A 19,448-nucleotide genomic window follows, 5' to 3' on the forward strand; every position below is an offset into this window, starting at 1 on the left:
TTCTTGTATTTATCACAACATTTTGGGCTGCAGAGCCCTTGTGAAGACTTCCCTATGTGGTTAACCACCAGATTCTTCTGCTCTTTCCAGGCCTGAGCAGAAAGCAAAATATTTCTGTACTACAATAAAAGATTAGCTTCTGGAATAGCTTATCTGATCAGAAGCATCTGAGACACAAGTACCATATGTTGCCAGAAAAATGCAAACACAAAAGCTGCTGTAAGGAAGCCACTGAATGCCCAACAGGAACACGCAGTTCTTTGGAAAGCCTTCCTGTGGAATTTGCCTGGAGCTCTCTCCAGATACTCCAGATGCAAGGTCCTGTGTTGTTCCTGAGCCTCTTTTTCAGTGTGCTGGCTCTTCTCTTTCAGGACCTGCTATAGGGGCAGAAGACCTAATTTTCACCCTGCATGAACTAAGCAACTGCTGCTAGAGCTGAGAGGAGCTCCATGCTCAACCAAGAAGGCTGAAAGAGAATGTCTGAGAAAGCTCCCTGTGAGTGAGTCAGAAGACAGATACTGTCATGCTCTGGGTATGTCTAGAGCCACAGCCTCAGGGCTGCAGCTTGGCTAAGAAAACAGCTACCTACTTCCAGCAGGCTTGTTCAAGCCTGCATCACCCCCCACACCAAAGGCAGATAAAGAACATCTGCCAAGGGGATAGTGACGGAAGTTGGTGCCTTGGCTGGAGAAACAGTCCCTTTCAGCAGGGCTGTGTGTGTGTTCAGCTCCCTCAGGACCACTTACACAAGCATTTTTCCTTCTAGCCTGGTGGTGACAGCTGTTTTCACAGGGAATGGTGGCCAGCCTTGTCTGGCTGCCTTCCCACTGCTGCTGTTCTCCTTTTACCTTCATGTCCACCGAGAACCAAAGGCACTGCCAAATACCTTGTGACCAGGATCAGCCTGTGGGTCACTGTCTGCTCTGTCCAGGCATTTTCAGGCTATCTCTTCTTGTCACAGCACATGTCACAGTTGAGATGGCCACAATACACAGAGTACCACCACACAATTTCAAAAAGCTTCAACCCATACACAGTAACACCTCACCTCTTCAGAAGGCTCCAGGCATCTGCCCTTCTTGTTCTTCAGCCCAACCTCTTATCCCCTCCTGTTGATGCCCTGCACCTGTGTGCCCTCTGTTCCCTTTGGTGGTTGCTCAGTGCCCCTGGGCACTCCATGGCTCGTTCCCTTCAATAGCATTCACCTGTCCTGCACAGCTGTGCCCACTGGGGATGAGGCTGGGCCAGTCCCACTCCCAGTCACCACAAAATGTGTCCCTACATGTTCCCATTGCAGCAGCATTCCGGCTGGCCTTTGTCATGGCTTCCTAAACAGCTTTGCCTGAACTTCCCCTGCTCTAAGCCCAAGGAAGCTGTACCTGCAGTGAATTGCATAAGGCAGGAAGAGGTCAGCCTGGGGTTGGCAGAGGGTGCCCAGAGGTTACCTAGGGAATCTCAGCACCTCCTGTTACATCCTCTCAGGAGTGCCAGGGAGCATCCCTACAGGACTGCCCAGTGCAGGTACAGAAAGGCCATGGCAGAAGCACAGATAAACAGTTAGTGCTTCTTGAACTCTACTTGTCTCCTTGGAGGGGACCTTAATGCCCTGTCCTTCCAAAGCTCAGCCTGCATCGTGGAGGAAAGCTGAGACCACTGCTGAAGTCACTTCAGACTGACTGGAAAGCGTTTGAGGTGGAAGCAGAGAGTACTGTCAGTCTGGGGCAGGTCCACTGGGCAAGGAAGAGCTCCTGGAAAGATCTAGGAATCTGGGAGTTCATAGCACAAGGGATGGGTAAGACTCCATTGTTTAATAAACAAAGCAATAGTATAAACATTCACAAGTAGTGAAACACAGATGCCAAACACTTGACTCACAGAAATTCAGTTTTCTGCAGCCATGTCCATTGGCTGGATCAAAAAATAAAGGTTCTTTCTGAACTTCGTTCCACAGCTATACTTTAATTATCCATAATATCAAAACATGTAATTACATTTTCAAAAACAAGATAAACAAACAAAAACCCAAAACAAACAAACAAACCAACCAACCACAAAAACCCCCCACCAAAAAACTGCACAAAACTCAGAAAAAGAAGGAAACTTGGAATTTGCAGGATCCTCCAGAAAACATTTGAGTTGCTCCAAGTTGGCCAATGCAAACCAGAGCAGAAGAATTCAAGCCTCAGCCTATGGATATGCCTACAGCAATTCTGGCTAGAGAATCACCAAAGGATAGATCCTGTAGGAGGTGTATAGGAAGTTCAGGCACACTAGTCAATAGAGGGGTGTTAGATGGTGAGCAGGAGGTTTCAGAAGGCAGATCAAATACCTGTCAAGTTCCAGAAACCCTGTCTCACCCATGCATGCAGCACTCTGCTGCCCCACTGGATAATACAGAATGTGTTGGTATGGGCACACCAGTAGGCAGAGGAAATGGATGAAGCAGAAGGCAGTAAATGTGTCAGTTCAGCCTCTTACCCAAAAGTTCCTCAAAGCCAAGTTCCACCTTTGAAAATTTTCTACCATAATTTAATGATTATGTTAAGAACCAGAGAAGAATCAAGTTCTTCATCCAAGAGGTGGAAATTTATTGGATCTTTATGAAATGCCTGCTATCAGAGCTCCCTTTCTCTTGGCTGAAGCATGTGATTTATGTTGTCTCACAGTTGAGGGGTTTTTTGGGTGTAGTTTGTTTTTTACACTCAGTAAATTCCAGTATGCGCTCCCAGAAGAAAGGTGATTTGGAATTTTCCTCGGGGACCTGATGCCAACAGCACAGCAGGAAGGAAAAGGAGTTACAGGCAGAGAGGTGCAGCACAGGGAGCTCTGCCCCTCTACCCAATAATAACAGGTATGAGCCCACAGAAGAAGCCACAGACCCAGGTTAGAGGTGCTCCAAGGCATGGCTCCTGGTGAAGGACATAAAACAACAAGCTCCATTTTCCAGACACTGTCAGTGGGCATTAAAACCAGTCATCACTGGTTTATAGCATGGTGCATATGCTAGAATTCAACATTTTACTCACCAACACACTAAGCCAGCACTCCTCTATCTCTATCTGGTATCTAGCAAAAACTCTGAAAAATTTATGGATTTCTTAGAAGAAAATGACTCAGCAACAGATAAAGCTTCTCCAGCATAATGCCTTGTGAGAAGGAAGTCAGAAAATTGCTGCAGAGAGACCTTAGAACTTTAAACTATTAAGATACATGTCCAGACCAAATTTTTCCACTCTGTCAAGTTTGGCTGCAACTGACTAATGTACTTGAAGTAATCCAAAGACCAGCAACCATTCAAGGAATTCTCAAGTTCTTTAGATACCCATCTTATTTGAACTTGCTTCATGTCTTCCCCTTTTCCTCCTTTTTGGCAGTACCTTGAGGCTTTATTTGAAGTACATTTAGAAATAAGAGTTATTTGTATCTGCATAATAGCCTCTCCTTAATAATTCTGATAAGATATGCTCCCTCTAATTTCCAGTAGAAGTGTTTCCCATGTTGCACAATGATTAAAGTATTGTTCAAAGCCTGTTAATATTGTTTAGATTTTCCATATTATAAGCTGAAAGCACCTTTGGCAATCATAAATTGAAATTACATCAGTCTCATGCAAAAAGCACATCCACACAGGATGAACTGCAAGGTTAGACTCAGACTGTCATAGCTCAGTTTGTCTACGTCATTATTTATTTCATTGCTACAGCTTTACTAATGAAATATTTATTACTAATATCCAAATTAATTATTTTTGTTTTGTCTAAAGATGGACATGATATGCATTCTCTATAGGGGAACAATTTCAAATCCTTCACATGATAGAAGTACAAAATGAAGCTGAGTGAACTAAACCCAGTTCTGGTGCAAGCTGAGCACCAGAACTGGGTGCTCAGTGGTCAGATTGAACTGCATGAAAAAGTTAGTGACTAACAAGCATTGAAAACCAGACACATGTACATACCACACAGGAAGCTTCATATTGTTTCCCCAGTTTAGGTCTTAAAAATGCACTGAAAGAAAGGAGAAGCAGCATTAGAGACCTAGTACATCAACATGTATTTTTCTCAGTTATTTTCAGGATTCTTCTCATGTCAGAATGTTGTCAAAAGGCTGAGAAACTCATTGTAAAGGAAAACATAAGCCAAAACTAGGTTCAGATACCTGTTGATGACATCAGATAAATGCTGTTATCTTTTCCATAAGAAAAAGTGCCCACCCCGATATGCCAAGAGGCATTTAATTCAGCCCACACATTCCCAGGGATAAAATCTTCCAGCAAACAATTTTCAGCCATTTTACCTCAGTGAAAGATTTTCAACATATCCTGAATAAAATTTATTAAATATTACTGAAATTTGCCTTGCCTCTATTTTAAGCCAGAGATCAACTTGCCAGCTCCGTATGAAATATATTTTTCTGCACAGCTGCTGATGTGGAAGGCTCATGGTGAAGTGCAGGCCTGTATGCTGTATGTACAGAGCACCCATCCTCTATCATTCTCCTCCAGAACGAGATCAGAGTAAATATTAAAAAAATAATCAGGTCACCTTATTGCAGTTTTTCCTTTTTTTTAAATTTTATTTTGAAGGACACTGGCTGTGGCATAAGGGGATTTTGTGACCGAGGCCTTAAATTAGAGCCACAACCTTCAAATCTTCCAACCTCCCCCACAATGTTTTCAGTCTAGAATCCTGCTAGGACAGGAGGCTGACAGGACTCAGAAGGAACATAAAGCACCAGTCATACACTGAGCTAGCCCCTCACTCATCTCCAGTCCCTCACTCTGCAGCCCTGTGAAATGAGGGGAGACTTGGGGACATGTCTGTTTGTATGCTGGCCTCTCTCAGCACAGATTACACTTCCAGGACAGCTGCAAATACAGACAGAAGCACAGCTGCAGGTCTGGTGCAGCACTGACGGATGCTGCCTCTGCTACAAGGGCTCCGTGAGTTCTCTTCAAAGATGGGGGATGGAGGGGATGGGGAGCACGGGACAGGGATGGAGGGAAAGGTGCATGGACAAACAGACATGGATGGTTTAAAGTCAAAGCAAGAAGCTGCCTGGGACTGCCTCTAGGTTTAGCTGCCTTGAGACCTCTTCCCACAGCCAATACACACAAATTGCTCTATACTGAGTTTAAAAAAAACCCAAAAAAACAGGGTTGTTTTTTTTTCACGGCTTCACATTGCAGCTGCAGTACTAACTGCATCCTCCCCGCCACTGGGGCGGCCCGCATCCCCTCCGCACTCGCAGTGCCCTGTTGCAGCCGCATCCCAAGCGCCCTGCTCTTACCTGGTTTGCCTCCACAGGAAGGTCTGGATGGGCAGAGGGATGCCACGGCCACTCTCCTGCTCCTGGCCCTCGGAGCTTTTCCTTTTCACCATGGTGCCGGTGAGAGCTGCCGCAGCCTCAGCAGACGCGCCAGCCGGGGTCTCCCATGGCCGCCTCCGGCTCCCGCAACTCTTCACCCTCTCCCCTCCATTGCCCGCAGCCCGCCCCCTCCCTCAGCCCCGCCGGTGCAAGATGGCTGCAGAGAAGGCAGGGAGGAGGAAATTAGGGGGAGCGGAGACGTCCGCGTCCTTCAGCTTCCTCCGAGCCTTCAGCACCTCCCTCTGTGGCCAGCTCCCGGTGCCCGGAGCGGGCGGTGCCGGGGGAGGGCGGCGGGAGGAGGCGCCGCCCGCCAAACTTCCCGCACCGCGCTCCGCAGCAACAGGGCTGCGCCGCCGGGAACTTGGGCAGCCCCGGCACGGAGAGGCATTCCCGGAGCATCCCAGAGCCTGCCGAGTCCTCAGAGACACTCCCTCCCTCTACCTCCCTTCCTATCTCTCTTCTTCCTTCCCAAATGGGCAGAGAAGGGAAGCAAGGCACTAACACCCCATGAAAGTGCAGATTGGTGATTGCGGGAAATGGGTTTGTAGAGAGTTCTCAAAGCCTGACAGAAGGCTCACATAGTGTGTGCATCTCTATGCAAACTTTGAGATAAGGAATGCCAACTTAGAAATGCCATGGAACGGGAGAGACATTGTCGAGAGAGAAATGGAACTAGAAACAAGTTTGAAAGGTGGCCTTACAAATAAGACTGGATACTTTGGAGAAATAGAACTATGAAAGGTGCATTGCATCATGACCCACGAGAGGTAATTTCAGATGATTAGATGATTTAAGGCATTTACAGCATGGCGTGGCTAAAGATGATAGTCCAAGAAATGCTTATCATGTACTGTAATTAGGAAATAGTTGACTTCTAATTGTGATGGCATGAACTAAAACATCTGTATTGTCTCACCTTTCACATGAGACTAAAAATAGAATAAAAGTTTTTAAATCTCTCTCAGTTGTCCCATCTCTGAGTCAGAAAAGGGTCTAATCCAACAGGTGGTGGAAACAGAGGAACTTCAGGGTAGTTATCCCACAGATTTTTCTTACACAGAAGAGCTGAGGTGGAGAGGATGGGAAGAGCCAAAGCAGATTTACTGGTGTTTCCAATTAGACACCAGACTGATTTGACTAATACAAGTACTTGTTTGAGTCAGGTTTGCTAGAAGCATTTCTCAGGCACTGCTAGATTAGCTCTCCTTCTCTACCTAAGAATATAAGAGGATAGTATACTACAACAAATAATTAACAGAATAAAATCCAAGACCAATGCAAGTTCACCCCAAACAGTTTTCACAGAAAACAAAGTGACATTCTGTTGCTTATATGAAGACTCTTTAGAGGAAAAAAAAAATAGCTTTGAAGTTCAGGATTATTTTCCTTATTCTTCCTTCGTGCATAGCCAGTGCTTTGCCCTGCCACAAACCAATAGCAAGTGGGGTCACATAGCCCAGCACAGAGAGGAAACTAAATCACTACTTGGAATTTTGTTTATGATTACTTTGTAGTAATTGGAAATAGAGCTGCAAACTGCAGTTCCAGTCAAGCTTGCCATTTGAGTGCAGCATGTTGCTCTCCAACAACATCCAGTCACAAAAGACACAAATCCCTTTCTTTGTACAGAGATTTAAAGTTCTGATGCAAAATAAATCAGATGGAAAGGAAACATTATCAACAGCTGGCTCTGTCATAAGAACTGCAGGCATGAAAAAGATGCAGATCTCAAATCCAGACAGGCCACGACCAGCACTAAACCCAGGAGGTGGCAAAGGTAGTTTACATTAAGTTTGACAGTGAGTCAAGCTTTGTTCTCACCTTGTTTTGAAGACAATGCCTACCACAACAAAGCTGTATCTCTGTGAGTAAAATTAATTGCACATGTAAAAGAAGAAGAAATTTTACCATCTGGAAGATTTTATTTATCTCTGTACTGAATTTCTGCTGGCAGCAGAGGCTCTCAGATTTGCAGTTAGCATTTCATCACACTTAAATACTAACACTACAGTGGATGCTACAAAGGGAAGTCCTGCAAATGAGTCCTCTGTCTTCCCTTACAGTGGGGTTAGAGAGGAAAAAAGTAGTCTTCAGAGAGGCCATTACAGGAGGACAACAGCAAAGTGGCCTGAAAATTCACCTGTGCTCTGCTCTCTAGTCTACACTGGCATCTTGGGCTGGCACAGAAACACAGGTCGGTCTGCCTGCAAAAAGATCAAGACTACTGCAAAAAGTCACTGCAAAATGATCAGGATTACTGCAAAAAGTCAAAGCAGGTGAGGAAAAAGTGGAGAAAGCTCTGCATTACTCCAACAATTCCTAGCTCATGCCAGCTGCTCAGGCACAGAAGATGCCCATGACACTAACCAGCCATTTCCTCTCTCACTGCAGGCAGGAGGAGTCTGACATGCCTCCAGATCACAGGATTCTGCTTGATCACTCCTTTATTCACCAAACAGTTGTTTACAGCAAAGCAGGATTTAGTCTTGATCCAGAAACAGTCAGGGCTGGCAGGATAGCACAGAGTGGGAACAGAGAGCAGAACCTGAGCATGAAGCCCCCACCTCACACAGGAGTGCTCAGAGCAGGGAGCTGCTCAAACTCACTGCCTTGCACTTGTTTCCATGGTTATGCTCTCCAAGTTCCCACTCTTAATCAATCCCTGCTGTACACACTCCTAAGAATTCACATCTTATTTATCTGAACTCTGTGCAGAATCCAGGCTCTCAAGAGTATGTCAAGCCACTCTGTTGTGCAGCAGCCTTTCCAAGAGCAAAGCTGCAAACAGCTCCTAAATGCAGATTCCAGAGCAGGGAAAAAAAACATTTGCCCACACCCTCAAGATCTTACTCTTCCACTGGCTGTCAGCAGGCTTCTGTCCTGGCTGAACAGACCCATCATGAAGGAAAACCCTTTCTCTCTAGGGACAACCAGTCATAGAAGATCAACACTGATGGATGTCACTAGTTTGATCCTTTCCCATATGGGTCTGTCAGGGAGAAGGAATGTAAAAATTGAGAGAAGCCTAGGAAAGCCCTGTTCTGCTGTTAAACAGCATGAAAACATTTCAACTAAGGTTCTTCTGAAGTCTCCTTCACAGGTCTTCTAGTTCGCCCTGCTCAAACACAACACAACTGTGCTCAGAGACAAGGATAAATAATCCCTAAAACTGCAAGGATCCCCTAAAAAGACAAGTCTAGCTGCTGTTGCTGCATGAATTCAGGCAGGAGTGGACTGCAGTTCAGCTGGATCAGATTCACAAGAGCAGTTAGATATTTAACCCCTCAGCCACATTTAGGCAGGACCAGTAGAGTAGCACAGCACTCATGCATCTGAGAATTCTATCTCTAAACAGAGCAAGAAACACAGGCCCTCCACACCTCATGCAGTAAATTACTGCCTTTGCATAATGTTCAAGCAACAGAACAGATTCACATAGATATTTAACTGCAGTTACATGCACTACAGGCACAGCTAGATAGGACAGGATGGGAAGAAACAAAAACCTGGAGATGACCTAGGGGGATTATCTGGACAAGACAGGGGGAAAAGAAAAAAAAAAACCCTCAGCTTTTACAGTCAGATTATCATCCCTTGCTGAGGACTCACCATACTCAAGTAGTAGGTGGAAAACCTTTGCTTCTTTTGGGGAAAAAAGGCAACAAACCTCCTCCCCTCAAACCCTGCCCCACCCAACCTTTTTTACCTTCTTTCTAGAGAAGGAAGTGTGGATCTCTTGAGCCACTGAGTCACCAAACATGCCTTCCTCTCTGTTCCTCAGAGAGAGCTGAGCACTTCCTCCCCAGCATGCTTCTCTGTCCAGAGCAAGGGTGCTCACACAAAACCAGGTTTGGGAATCCCTCTACCAGGGCCACACTGTTTTTTAATCCCAGCAACTAGGACTTCTGCATAGCCAAATACCTCTAGGTGGAAGGCCTTCTGCCTCTTATCAACATCTCACCTTCTGCCCTCCTCCTGTACAAGGCAAGGAACACCCCATGAGCTAAGACAGGCACAGGAGGGACAGATGCTCTGTACCTCTAACAAACACTGTAGCAGGATTCCCCCCTTCCAATAACAAGTAGGTAATCAAGATTCTGTTCACAAGTTTTACTCATCTCAATGCTCCAATGTCTCAGCACAGGTCACAGTTGATACAACCACAATACACAGAGTATCACCACACAATTTCAGAAAAGTTCGACCCACACATAGTAACATCTTACCACTTCAGAAGGCTCCAGGCAACTGCCCTTCTTGTTCTTCAGCCCAGCCTTTTATCCCCTCCTGTTGATGCCCTGCACCTGTGTGCCCTCTGTTCCCTTTGGTGGTTGGTCAGTGCACCATGTCTCATTACCTTCAATGCTGCTCACCTGCTTCTCTCAGCTGTAGCCCATTAGGGATGAGGCTCAGCCACAGCCCCACTCCCAATTACCACAAACTGTGTGCCTACACTCCAGCACCACAATCTACTAGTAAAATTATGAAATAGATCACCTTCCACATGCTGTTAATAAGACTCAACAATCACAGAAATATCATCTGTTCCTTGGTCACTTTGAAAGGGAGCAACAGGTTCTTACCAGTTGTCCTCAACCATTGTTCTAGCTATGAATGCTTAAATCATTATTTGCCCTTTTGTACTTAGCTTCTTAATCCTCTCCCTTTCCAGAAATAGAGGATGCATTAGCTCTGCCTTGTACCTAAGCATGCTTAGGAGGGTGCTTCTATTGGATAATTAATGGCATTTTATCATTCCTCCAGGTCATTTGACAGCATTTACTTAGGAACATTGCAGCATTGTGTGTGAAGTCCAGCTTGCTGAAGGCTTGGGATACTTAAGGCACCTACTCAGTTGTATTTCCCTCCTACACCACACCCCTGTGCTAAGGAGACACTCAGTGTTGCAGTAGACCTCTCATTAGGGGTAGAAATAAGCCAAGACACAGACTCTCATTAACAACCTGAAAAGGGTTCTGGTTAACTTTCCTTTACAGCTTAGCCATGCTTACTCTGACAACAGCAAACTCCTGCTGTTGGCTTCTCTGACAGACCCTGACTGCTGGCTATTCCTGCTGGAATATGACTGCAAGTATTTCCCTGCTGCCTCTGACCACAGGCTTTTACCTGGCTCAGCTGTGACTGCAGGCTCCAACAGCAGCTCTAACTTCATCAGACCCAGGCTGACCTCACAGCACATCTTCTACAGCAGCAACTCTCTCCCTTGTTTCATTTGCCAAGGCACTCTCTGACCTGCCAACCCACCTTTTTATCACACTTATCTTTATTAGTCACAGCTGCAACCCATTAAGGGCAAGGCTGCTCTTCTTTGGGAATTAGTACAGCTGTGACTTATCAGGGGCAAGGTCCCTTCCAAACCAATCTATGATTTCTCTGTTCCACCCAGAGCACAGAGCTGCACTCTCCTCAGCCTGAGGTCAGGCTGGGGCTGAGCATCCACTGCGGATCCGTGATGACAAACTCCAAGCACCCCTCAGCACCCCTGTGCTGTTTCCCGGTTAGTTTCCAAAACAGATCCAAAAGCTCACCCCCAAGCCCCAACTTCTGTCACCTTCACCACCCTGGCACTGTCCACACGCTCCTGCTGAGATCCAGCTGGGTGAGGGGATCGGCAGGGTGGGTGGGCAGAGGAGGCCGCACCACACTGGCGACCCAGGGCCGCCATTTCCCTGGTGTACAAGGGCCCTGAGGGCCAGTGTGTGGCTGAGCCACATTGACAGCCATTTCCCTGGTGCACAAGGGCCCTGAGGGCCAGTGTGTGGCTGAGCCACATGGGCAGCCTGGGGCCATCATTTCCCTGGTGTACAAGGGCCCTGAGGGCCGGTGTGTGGCTGGGCCAAATTGGCAGCCATTTCCCTGGTGTACAAGGGCCCTGAGGGCCAGTGTGTGGCAGTGCCACATTGGCAGCCTGGGGCCATCATTTCCCTGGTGTACAAGGGCCCTGAGGGCCGGTGTGTGGGTGGGCCACATTGGCAGCCATTTCCCTGGTGTACAACAGCCCTGAGGGCCTGGTGTGTGGCTGGGCCACATTGGTGACCCAGGGCCACCATTTCCCTGGTGTACAAAGGCCCTGAGGGCCAGTGTGTGGCTGGGCCACATTGGCGGCCTGGGGCCACCATTTCCCTCATGTACAAAGGCCCTGAGGGCCGGTGTGTGGCTGGGCCACATTGGCAGCCTGGGGCCGCCATTTCCCTGGTGTACAAAGGCCCTCAGGGATCCCTGATCCAGGGACCTGGATCACAGGTCCACAGGTCCTGACCACAGAATCACAAGTCCAGTTTGGTTGGGAGATCATCTCGAGACGTCTGAGATTACTGAGTCCAACCAACACTATGAACCTACACTGCCTTGTCAACCAGGCTGTGGCACCAAGTGCTACATCCAGGCTGTCCTTAAACACCTTTGGGGACAGTGACTCCACCACCTCCCTGGCAGCCAGTTCCAATGTCTAATCACCCTCTCAGAGAAGAAATTTGTACCCAGCAGGGAGATACTGACCCGCAGAAGAGGATGCAAGCCATAAAACCTGATCCTTTTGTATAAAAGCAAGAGGGATTGGCTGAACAATACAACTGGATCTGCTGTGACTGCTCCTGGGCAGACTGAGGGCAGTACCAGCAGGTGCTGGCTGTGCAGGGCTTGGATTCAGGAGGAACTGGATCACAAACACGGGAAGGTAACACATGTGATTAGATGACAAGCGAGTTTATTTTGCAAAACAATCACTATACAGCAACAAATACAATTGCAAATCGGATTGAAAAACATGAACTACCTACCACCAGCCATTCAAGAAATGCCTCTTTTATGGTAACAGGCTCTAGAATTATCAGAAAAAACACAGGTTTGTAACAGCAGACTGTATTCCTTGATATCCCAGCATACAGCATGTTTACTTGTTGGCTTTTTCTCTTTGCTAAAGTTGAAGTGGCTTTTATACACTTGAGTTTTCCCAGTGTGAAACTAATTTACCTTCCTGCAGTGGGAATTGCTGGAGTTGCAGAGGGAGTTGCTTTAGCAATCTGACTAGTGAGTGAACTCACAGACACCTAGGCTAGAAATCTACCAGCACTGATTTTCACAGCTAATGTGATCTACTCTTCAAGGCATTTGCCTTTGAAGGGACATATACTTGGGTTTCAAACAGTATTTATTCCAGCATGGAAAAAACTTCTGCTCATGTGGTAGCCAACACAGGCTGCCTTTTGACTCCCTTTGAGTCGTGTATTTAGGCAAACTTAGATGTGTGAGCAGTCATGATGAGGTTACTACTGTACCATAGCAGAGGACTGAATAATTAATTCCATTTACTGCTGTACAGTGAAAATATATATTGCCCTCATGGGCTCATAATTTTCCTCATCAGGTTTAGTTTTTCCTTTACTCTTGCTGGACAGAGGTTTGCTCAACTTTGATTTGTTTCAGCTTGTGGTTACATAGAAACAGAACTCTGCAGATGAGGCAGAAGCACTCTTTCATCTCTACAACCCGATGGATGTTAAATTTGGGGTGCTCCCCTAGGTACCCAAACAAGGTTTCACCATTCCTTTTGTCTGGATTACCTCTGCTTTGTTACACAATTGGGTCTCAGGCACCCAACAAACCTGCTGGCTCAACATGCCTGTGGAAAAGAAACACAACAGATGCAGTTTCCAGGAAGCTGGCTCTATCTTCTTTAGTGGGCATTACATATTTACAAACTGTTGTTTTTGAAACGAACACTCTTCTTGAGAAAGTTAAGATTAATATGAGCTTTTCAGTGAACATCTAGAGTCATGTAACATAACTTGTTTTTTTTTTTTAATTATTATTCAAAAGCACAAAACTCTTAATTTCTTTTCATCTAACTCCACAGCATTCTAGGATTCTTTCTATGGAAGGATGATAATGATTACAAAGGTCTTTGCTTCAGTCAAAACAAGAAAGCTCATTTTAATGCATGAAATAAATGACTTGGTGTGTTACACACTCTAACTTTGGACTCATAGGTGGATTAACTAAGCCTTATTTTCTAGAGTATGCCAATTTTAAAAGCAGAATAAAAACACTTGAGTCTCAGGTTAACACTGTTCCCATGAGATGCTGCTTGGGTTCAGAGAGCAGAGGTTCAGTAGTACCATAGTTCTTCTCCTACACTGGCAAAAGGAATAGAAACAAAAACCACTGCAAAGCTAATTTATATTCATCAATAGCATAATCAGAGCAAAGTGATACAAATACTGTCAGTTTTCCTTTCTGTTGTTTTTCTGAAAAATGGGAAGAAGATTTTATTGCACCTCACTTGACACTGTTTCCATGGGAATTCTTAGGATTACTTTAAGCAGAAGTGTAACAAATACAAGGCAGAAATCAGAATCCTCCAATTGCACTTGGGATGGTTCTAAACTCACTGTCCTTTATATGAAACAACTGACTTACAAACAGTGTTAGGTACTTTATTGTGTGAAAAAGCTTTTTGCAGAGCTGAAATGTCATGTGTGGGGCTGTCAGAAGTTCATATTTAGTAGACGTTTGAGAGATTTAATGACTCTGTTTTGTGTTTGTACTGCTGTGGCAGTTTAGCCAAAACCCCACTTTGGTCCACTGAATATTTACTGACCAGTAACTGCCATTACTACCTGAACGTAATGATGGGGAATCCTGTGCCATTAATTTGTAGAATCTCCACAGACATAAAAATCTCTGTGAGTCTTTTCAGACCAAACCCCAACACACACACACACACACGAAAATTAAGAAGGAAAAAGAACAGATTGGAAGTTTCCAAACCACATCATTAACCTAATACATACATCAAGTATAGCTCAACTGACAGTGCAAAGTTCAGTTAGGAGGTTTCAAAAGGAAAAGATAAAACAATCTGCAAGAATGTAAACTGCTCATTCCTTAATGTCTCATGTACATAGGGCACCAGCAGGTGATGATCTGCGGCTGAGGATCATCCCCATCACCAGTGTTCTCTCAGGTAACTCCACTAGATCTGTTGGTTGTGCATCTGCCTTTTATCTTTCATGCACATTTTTTTCTTACACTTTTTATAGTCAATATAATCCCACTTTGCTCAGATTTTAAGATGCCCTATTTAATTGATGAATCACTATGACAACCAGTCTAGGGAGCTGATTTTTATTTATTCATGTATTGTAATTTACAGGCATCTCTGCTATGATTATCACTGTTATCTGAGTGCCTGAGTGTACATGTGAGACATCACTAAAGGAGTGGAAACAACATCTTAATATTTTTTCTGTGTTTCAACTTTAGCAAAAGAAAAACAATAAATCAAACATTCATTGTTACTATGGGAATGAAGAAAAAATGAGGAAGGAAGGGAGGGAAAGAGAAAGGAAAGAAAGAAAGGAAAGAGAGAGAGAGAGAAAGAGAGAGAAAGAAAGAGAGAAAGGAAAGAACGAAAGAAAGAACCAAACTATTGTGGATTTTTAAAAAATCCGTAGTCCAAACTCAGCCTTCTTTGGAGACTCTTTTACAAACATCTGGACCCCACAAAAATCATTTCTTTGTGAAGAAAGGAAGGGAAGAAGGAAGGAATCCTTTTTCTAGCATCACAGAATAGACTTGCATCTGTCACTAAAACAGGGTCACGGCTTTTAGTTGTTACAGAAAGCAACTTCATGCTACAATTTTCTTCTTTTTTAAATGTATTCTTATGAATAGGGAAAAAACCCCCTGCTAACATCTACTTTTACATACCTAAAATTGCAACACCAAAGGGTGCAAGAGACACAGATACTGTGAATAAAGAAGTAGAATATTCAAGTATATGAGGAGGGCATATCACAAATGGCCACAGAGAAATATATATATCTATAATACTGTATCAAACAGATGGAAAGAATGTGGAACTGGTGGTATGCACACAAATCTAGCTGCTTAACCAACTTTTCTAATCAGACACAAGTCTGTTGGGGTATGAGTGCTCGCTTTCAGCAGCTTTTTTATGTCACTTCCCAAAGCACAATTCAAATGTTTTCAGCTAGTATTTTTAGTTATTATTTAAATAATTTATTGGCTTTTCAGCTATACACTGACATAATTAACCAGGTTCAAAAAACGTTAATAACTTAATTCAACTTTTGTTCTACTCATTTATACAAAGTAACATATTTTTTTTTAATTAAAGTTGAATTTCCCTATATGCCCTTCCTTCTGGTAAGCAGACTGTTAATTTAACCTGTAATAACTTACAATGGGCAACTTTTCTTTTTTATTTCCCCATCGATCAAAAGAACTGTGAAATGAGCAACTTGGGATATTAACAAGGCTCTTCAGAAAGAGGTGGATGGCCTTCAGGCACATGAAAGGTAAAAATGCATTTTTATCATACTACAGTACTCCATGCAAGACAGAGCAGAGCAACAATAATTGTCCAATGTAACATACCGCTGTATACCCATATAAAGCCAGTGTCTTCCTGTTGTAAATGGAGGTCAGGCCAATTTCTGCATCTATGGAATTTATTTTTTTCTGTTTTTTTCTTTTAAACTGTATGGTAACTACAAGTCTTGGGATGTAACTTAGTTTTAGACATGGTAAAGAATGAACGTGACACCTGCTCTGAGCCCATTCCTGCCAAGAGCTCATGCCTAAATATTATTACTTCATACAATGCAAAATGAGCAAATTCATAACCCCTGCTTGGCAAGGGCTGCTGTGACATCTTCAGCAAGGGTAGCAAGCTGGGGTGATTCAAGCAGGTTGATGCTTCCAGAGGATGAGACGTTGCTGAGTCTGCGTGGCGAGGCCATGCTGGACCTGCCTGGTGACTGCGTGATGATCTCAGCCCCGTGGTCAACACGGGCCTTGGCGTGCTCTCTGAAGTTCAGCTTCTGGCTGTCAATCTGCTCCAGGAAAAGAAAGAATTTCACACATTATATGCTCACTAAATTGTGTCGTTATAGATCATCATTTGGGCAGCATTTTGCTTACTTTTAAAAACTATTAGAAGGATCAAAGCTTCTTTGCTCCTTAGAAAATTGTATTTTCACCTTGTTTAATAGCTACTGGTGCACTATGTTACATTCTCTTACCATTTCTGCCTCTGATAGATGCTTTCAAGAGAAGTTCCTAGGTGTACAAATTTCATAAGCATTGTATGGGAAGTATGATTTGTTTTCAAAATCTGTAGTTTCAAATGTTTGTGGGAGGGATTTTACTTTCAGGATGTTTTCTCCTCCTGTTTCACAATGGAGGCCTCCTCTCAGATCATACCTGTCCCTCAGTCCCAAACAAGGTTTGTCTTTAGGGGGAAAAGACAGTGCACAAACTACATGACATTTCACTCTCAGCTTAGATGCAGATGCAAGACGGGTCATTCCAAATTTCCAAGGGAACAAATTGGTATATGAGTGTGCTTGAAGGAGGACAGACAGGATGTTTCCTACTCAATTCAGAGCCATCACTGAATTTACAGCCCTAGTAATTTCACTGGGCCAGGGGCACAGTGGGAGCCTTTACTGACAGCTGTTCCTTTACCTTGACGTTACCACCACCAGGTACATGGTGGGCATTTTCCAGTGAACCAACTTTAGCCTGAGCTTTTTCTTTGAAATCCAGTTTCACACTCTCAATTTTCACACGCCCACCTCCTACAGAGGAAAAGGAAACATACATTAAGAAATTGAAATGGTGCAGGAGAAAGTGTGACCTGAAGCACGAATGCACTCACATTACCTCCTTTTTAGTTGAGATCTAATGGTTTTGGAGAAGCACAGAATAATGCTCTGCATGTTCAGTAAAATATAAAATCTTCAACATATATTTAAACTGTAAGCAGGTGCTGCAGTCCTACTGGTTCTCATGGGTTTAAGCACATGCTTAAGTTTTTCACTGACTTCAGCCTATAATTCAATTTTATGCCAGAGAAACATCCTTTGGCAGTATTTTTTTATCACCTCCCAAAACTAGGTGGTCTCATACCTTTATGCCTTTATATATTTAGTCAAGTAATTTAATGTATTTTTATTACTAAAGAGTATTTCTTTTCTCTTTGACTGTAAAAGAGAACAGTATCATCCATGATTCTGAGCTCAAATAACAGTATTGGGTTCTTGCTTTGTCCCACAACCCATAAATTCCTACAGTACCTGGTTTGTGGTGGATATTCTTGAGTGAGCCACACTTGGAAGTCACATGACTCAAGTCAATCTTCTTGGTTACAATTTGTACCTGTCAAAAGTGCACACATACAAAAATTACAAGAATGAAAATAATAAAATAAAAAAAAACATGTTAAAAGCCAAGCCCTTCAGAGAAAGAGTGAGATGCTTCTATAAACCACTGCAAAAGGAGAAATGGTTAGTAGAAAACAGAGCATGCCACAAAAGAGGAAACCTCCCACACAGGGAGATGACAAAGCTGGGTTAAGCTTTACTATTAGCAAAATGAAGAGGAGGATAAAGGAGATCAGCTTGTGGGTTCTTTCTAAAATGTTTCTGAGCCTCCTCCTTTCAGAGTGGGTGCTCCAAAGCCCTGCACACAGCAGGACCCATTCCATTTACTTCTGTCTCGATTATGCATCCTGGCAACTAGGATATTTTGGTGACTGCTTTTTTCTCTACCATCTGTTTTGTATTTTTCTGTATCTATATATGGTATCCATTTCCTGTCAATCCACTATGCAGAGTCTGAGTAATCTACACATGTGCCTCCTGCAGCTGTACCTGAGCAGGCTGAGGTTCAGCCAGCTGGCTCAGTGCTCACTGCAGAGCAGCAGGTCAGGCACCCTCCCTCCTCCTGCTGCCACCTTGCCATGGCTGTGCTGAGCCCAGCTTGGGAACAGCCACAGAGTGACACTCCCAAATAGCTCCAAGATGTGGCCCACAGGCACAGAGCTGGCAGGCCCCAAGAAGTCACAGCCAGCCAGGAGCTCCAGGGTAACTGCAATGCCACTGGCTTGCTCACCACACCCCCAGTGGCTTAGGCAGCACTGGCTGCTGTATTGACCCTGCCTGGATCAGATGTGCCCACACCATCAGCTCTTCCATCTGATCATTTCCATCAGGACAGTCATATCCACCTTAAGCTACTCCAGTGTGCCCAATAAAACCAGCAGGTGTCTGGTCAAACCCTGGGCCACCTCAGTTTCTTATACTGGAATAATGCTGTGACATCAGTACTCAGCATGCTGGCTGATCACACCCTCTTCTCTGAGCTTTCTTTGTCCTCCTGTTTTATTTTTCTTCTTCCCCTCTGCTGAATGCACATAACTGAAAGGTTAGCTGAGGAAGGACTGGTGCACAGAAAATGCCCAGTGGGGAGGCTGGAGTCTCACTGCAAGCTGCAGTCTCTTCTGGAAACTACTTTCTTGGGCTCCTCCCATGAAAGAAAGGCACTGAACCATTTTGGCTCAGACTGCACTTTCACTTGGGCATTTAGAGATAACCCTTATTTTATCATTTAGAGATGATAACCCTTCTTTTATAATTTCCCTTCCCTGTCCAAGTTCTGAAAATGTGTTGTGCTCTGTGGGGAAAGATCAGGAGGCCACCACTGCAAACACAGGGCTCACTCGACTACCAGACAAACTCACATGTGAAACAGCAGCAAGAAGGAAAGCAGTGCTCAGAGGAAGGGAGACAGAGGCTTCTGCCTGTGTGAGGTGCTTCACCACAGTGGAAGTGCCTGTTCCCAGGGTGTCCATACTACTTACATTTCCTCCCCCTGCAGAATGTTTGATGTTATCTCTGGAACCACACCGGGACTGAATATCGCTAAAATCGATCTTCTTGTTTAAAATCCTAACCTAAAAGGAATTGGAGGTAACTTACTATATACCATATACACACTCAGTTGGGGGTGCAGGACAAGGAAACCAGGGTAATTTGCCTCCTACAGTGACTCCTTCTTCAGACACGTGTATTGAAATGTGAGAAAATAAACCCTGTCAATCTCTTAGTATGTTCACACAGCATCTGTAAATATATCGTGCTGCTCTTTTTCTACCTCACAAAGTGGTGGTGAGATACAAAGGGGAAAGTTCTATACTGTGAGGTGTGAGAGGTGGCTTTTCCCTGAAAAATTTAAAGAACTCCATGCTTGCT

At 44.4% G+C, this 19,448-nt stretch overlaps 2 protein-coding genes across 12 annotated transcripts in view; both read right to left on the reverse strand.

Moving 5' to 3' along the window:
• Positions 1-5,610, reverse strand: part of UNC80 (unc-80 homolog, NALCN channel complex subunit) — a 126,324-nt gene extending 120,714 nt beyond the window's left edge. For 8 of the 11 annotated variants that reach the window (XM_036387285.2, XM_054515401.1, XM_036387283.2 and 5 more), the window contains exons 1-2: positions 5,290-5,609; positions 3,959-4,007 (exon numbers count right to left, since the gene is read on the reverse strand). In XM_036387285.2, coding sequence (XP_036243178.1) covers positions 3,959-4,007; positions 5,290-5,381 — 141 coding nt within the window. In that variant the 5' untranslated portion in view covers positions 5,382-5,609. Of the gene's footprint in view, positions 1-3,958; positions 4,008-5,289 lie in introns of all 11 variants that reach the window. The other 3 variants (XM_054515404.1, XM_054515399.1, XM_054515403.1) reach the window with 1 other exon arrangement.
• Positions 5,611-12,077: 6,467 nt separating this feature from the next.
• MAP2 (microtubule associated protein 2) overlaps positions 12,078-19,448 on the reverse strand; it is a 222,199-nt gene continuing 214,828 nt past the window's right edge. The window contains 3 exon segments of the mRNA XM_036386476.2: positions 12,078-16,247; positions 16,882-16,994; positions 17,493-17,574. Of these exon segments, the coding sequence (XP_036242369.1) occupies positions 16,032-16,247; positions 16,882-16,994; positions 17,493-17,574 (411 nt within the window). The 3' untranslated portion in view covers positions 12,078-16,031.

The sequence above is a fragment of the Molothrus ater genome, chromosome 7 (assembly GCF_012460135.2).
Source record: "Molothrus ater isolate BHLD 08-10-18 breed brown headed cowbird chromosome 7, BPBGC_Mater_1.1, whole genome shotgun sequence".
Classification (NCBI taxonomy): domain Eukaryota; kingdom Metazoa; phylum Chordata; class Aves; order Passeriformes; family Icteridae; genus Molothrus; species Molothrus ater.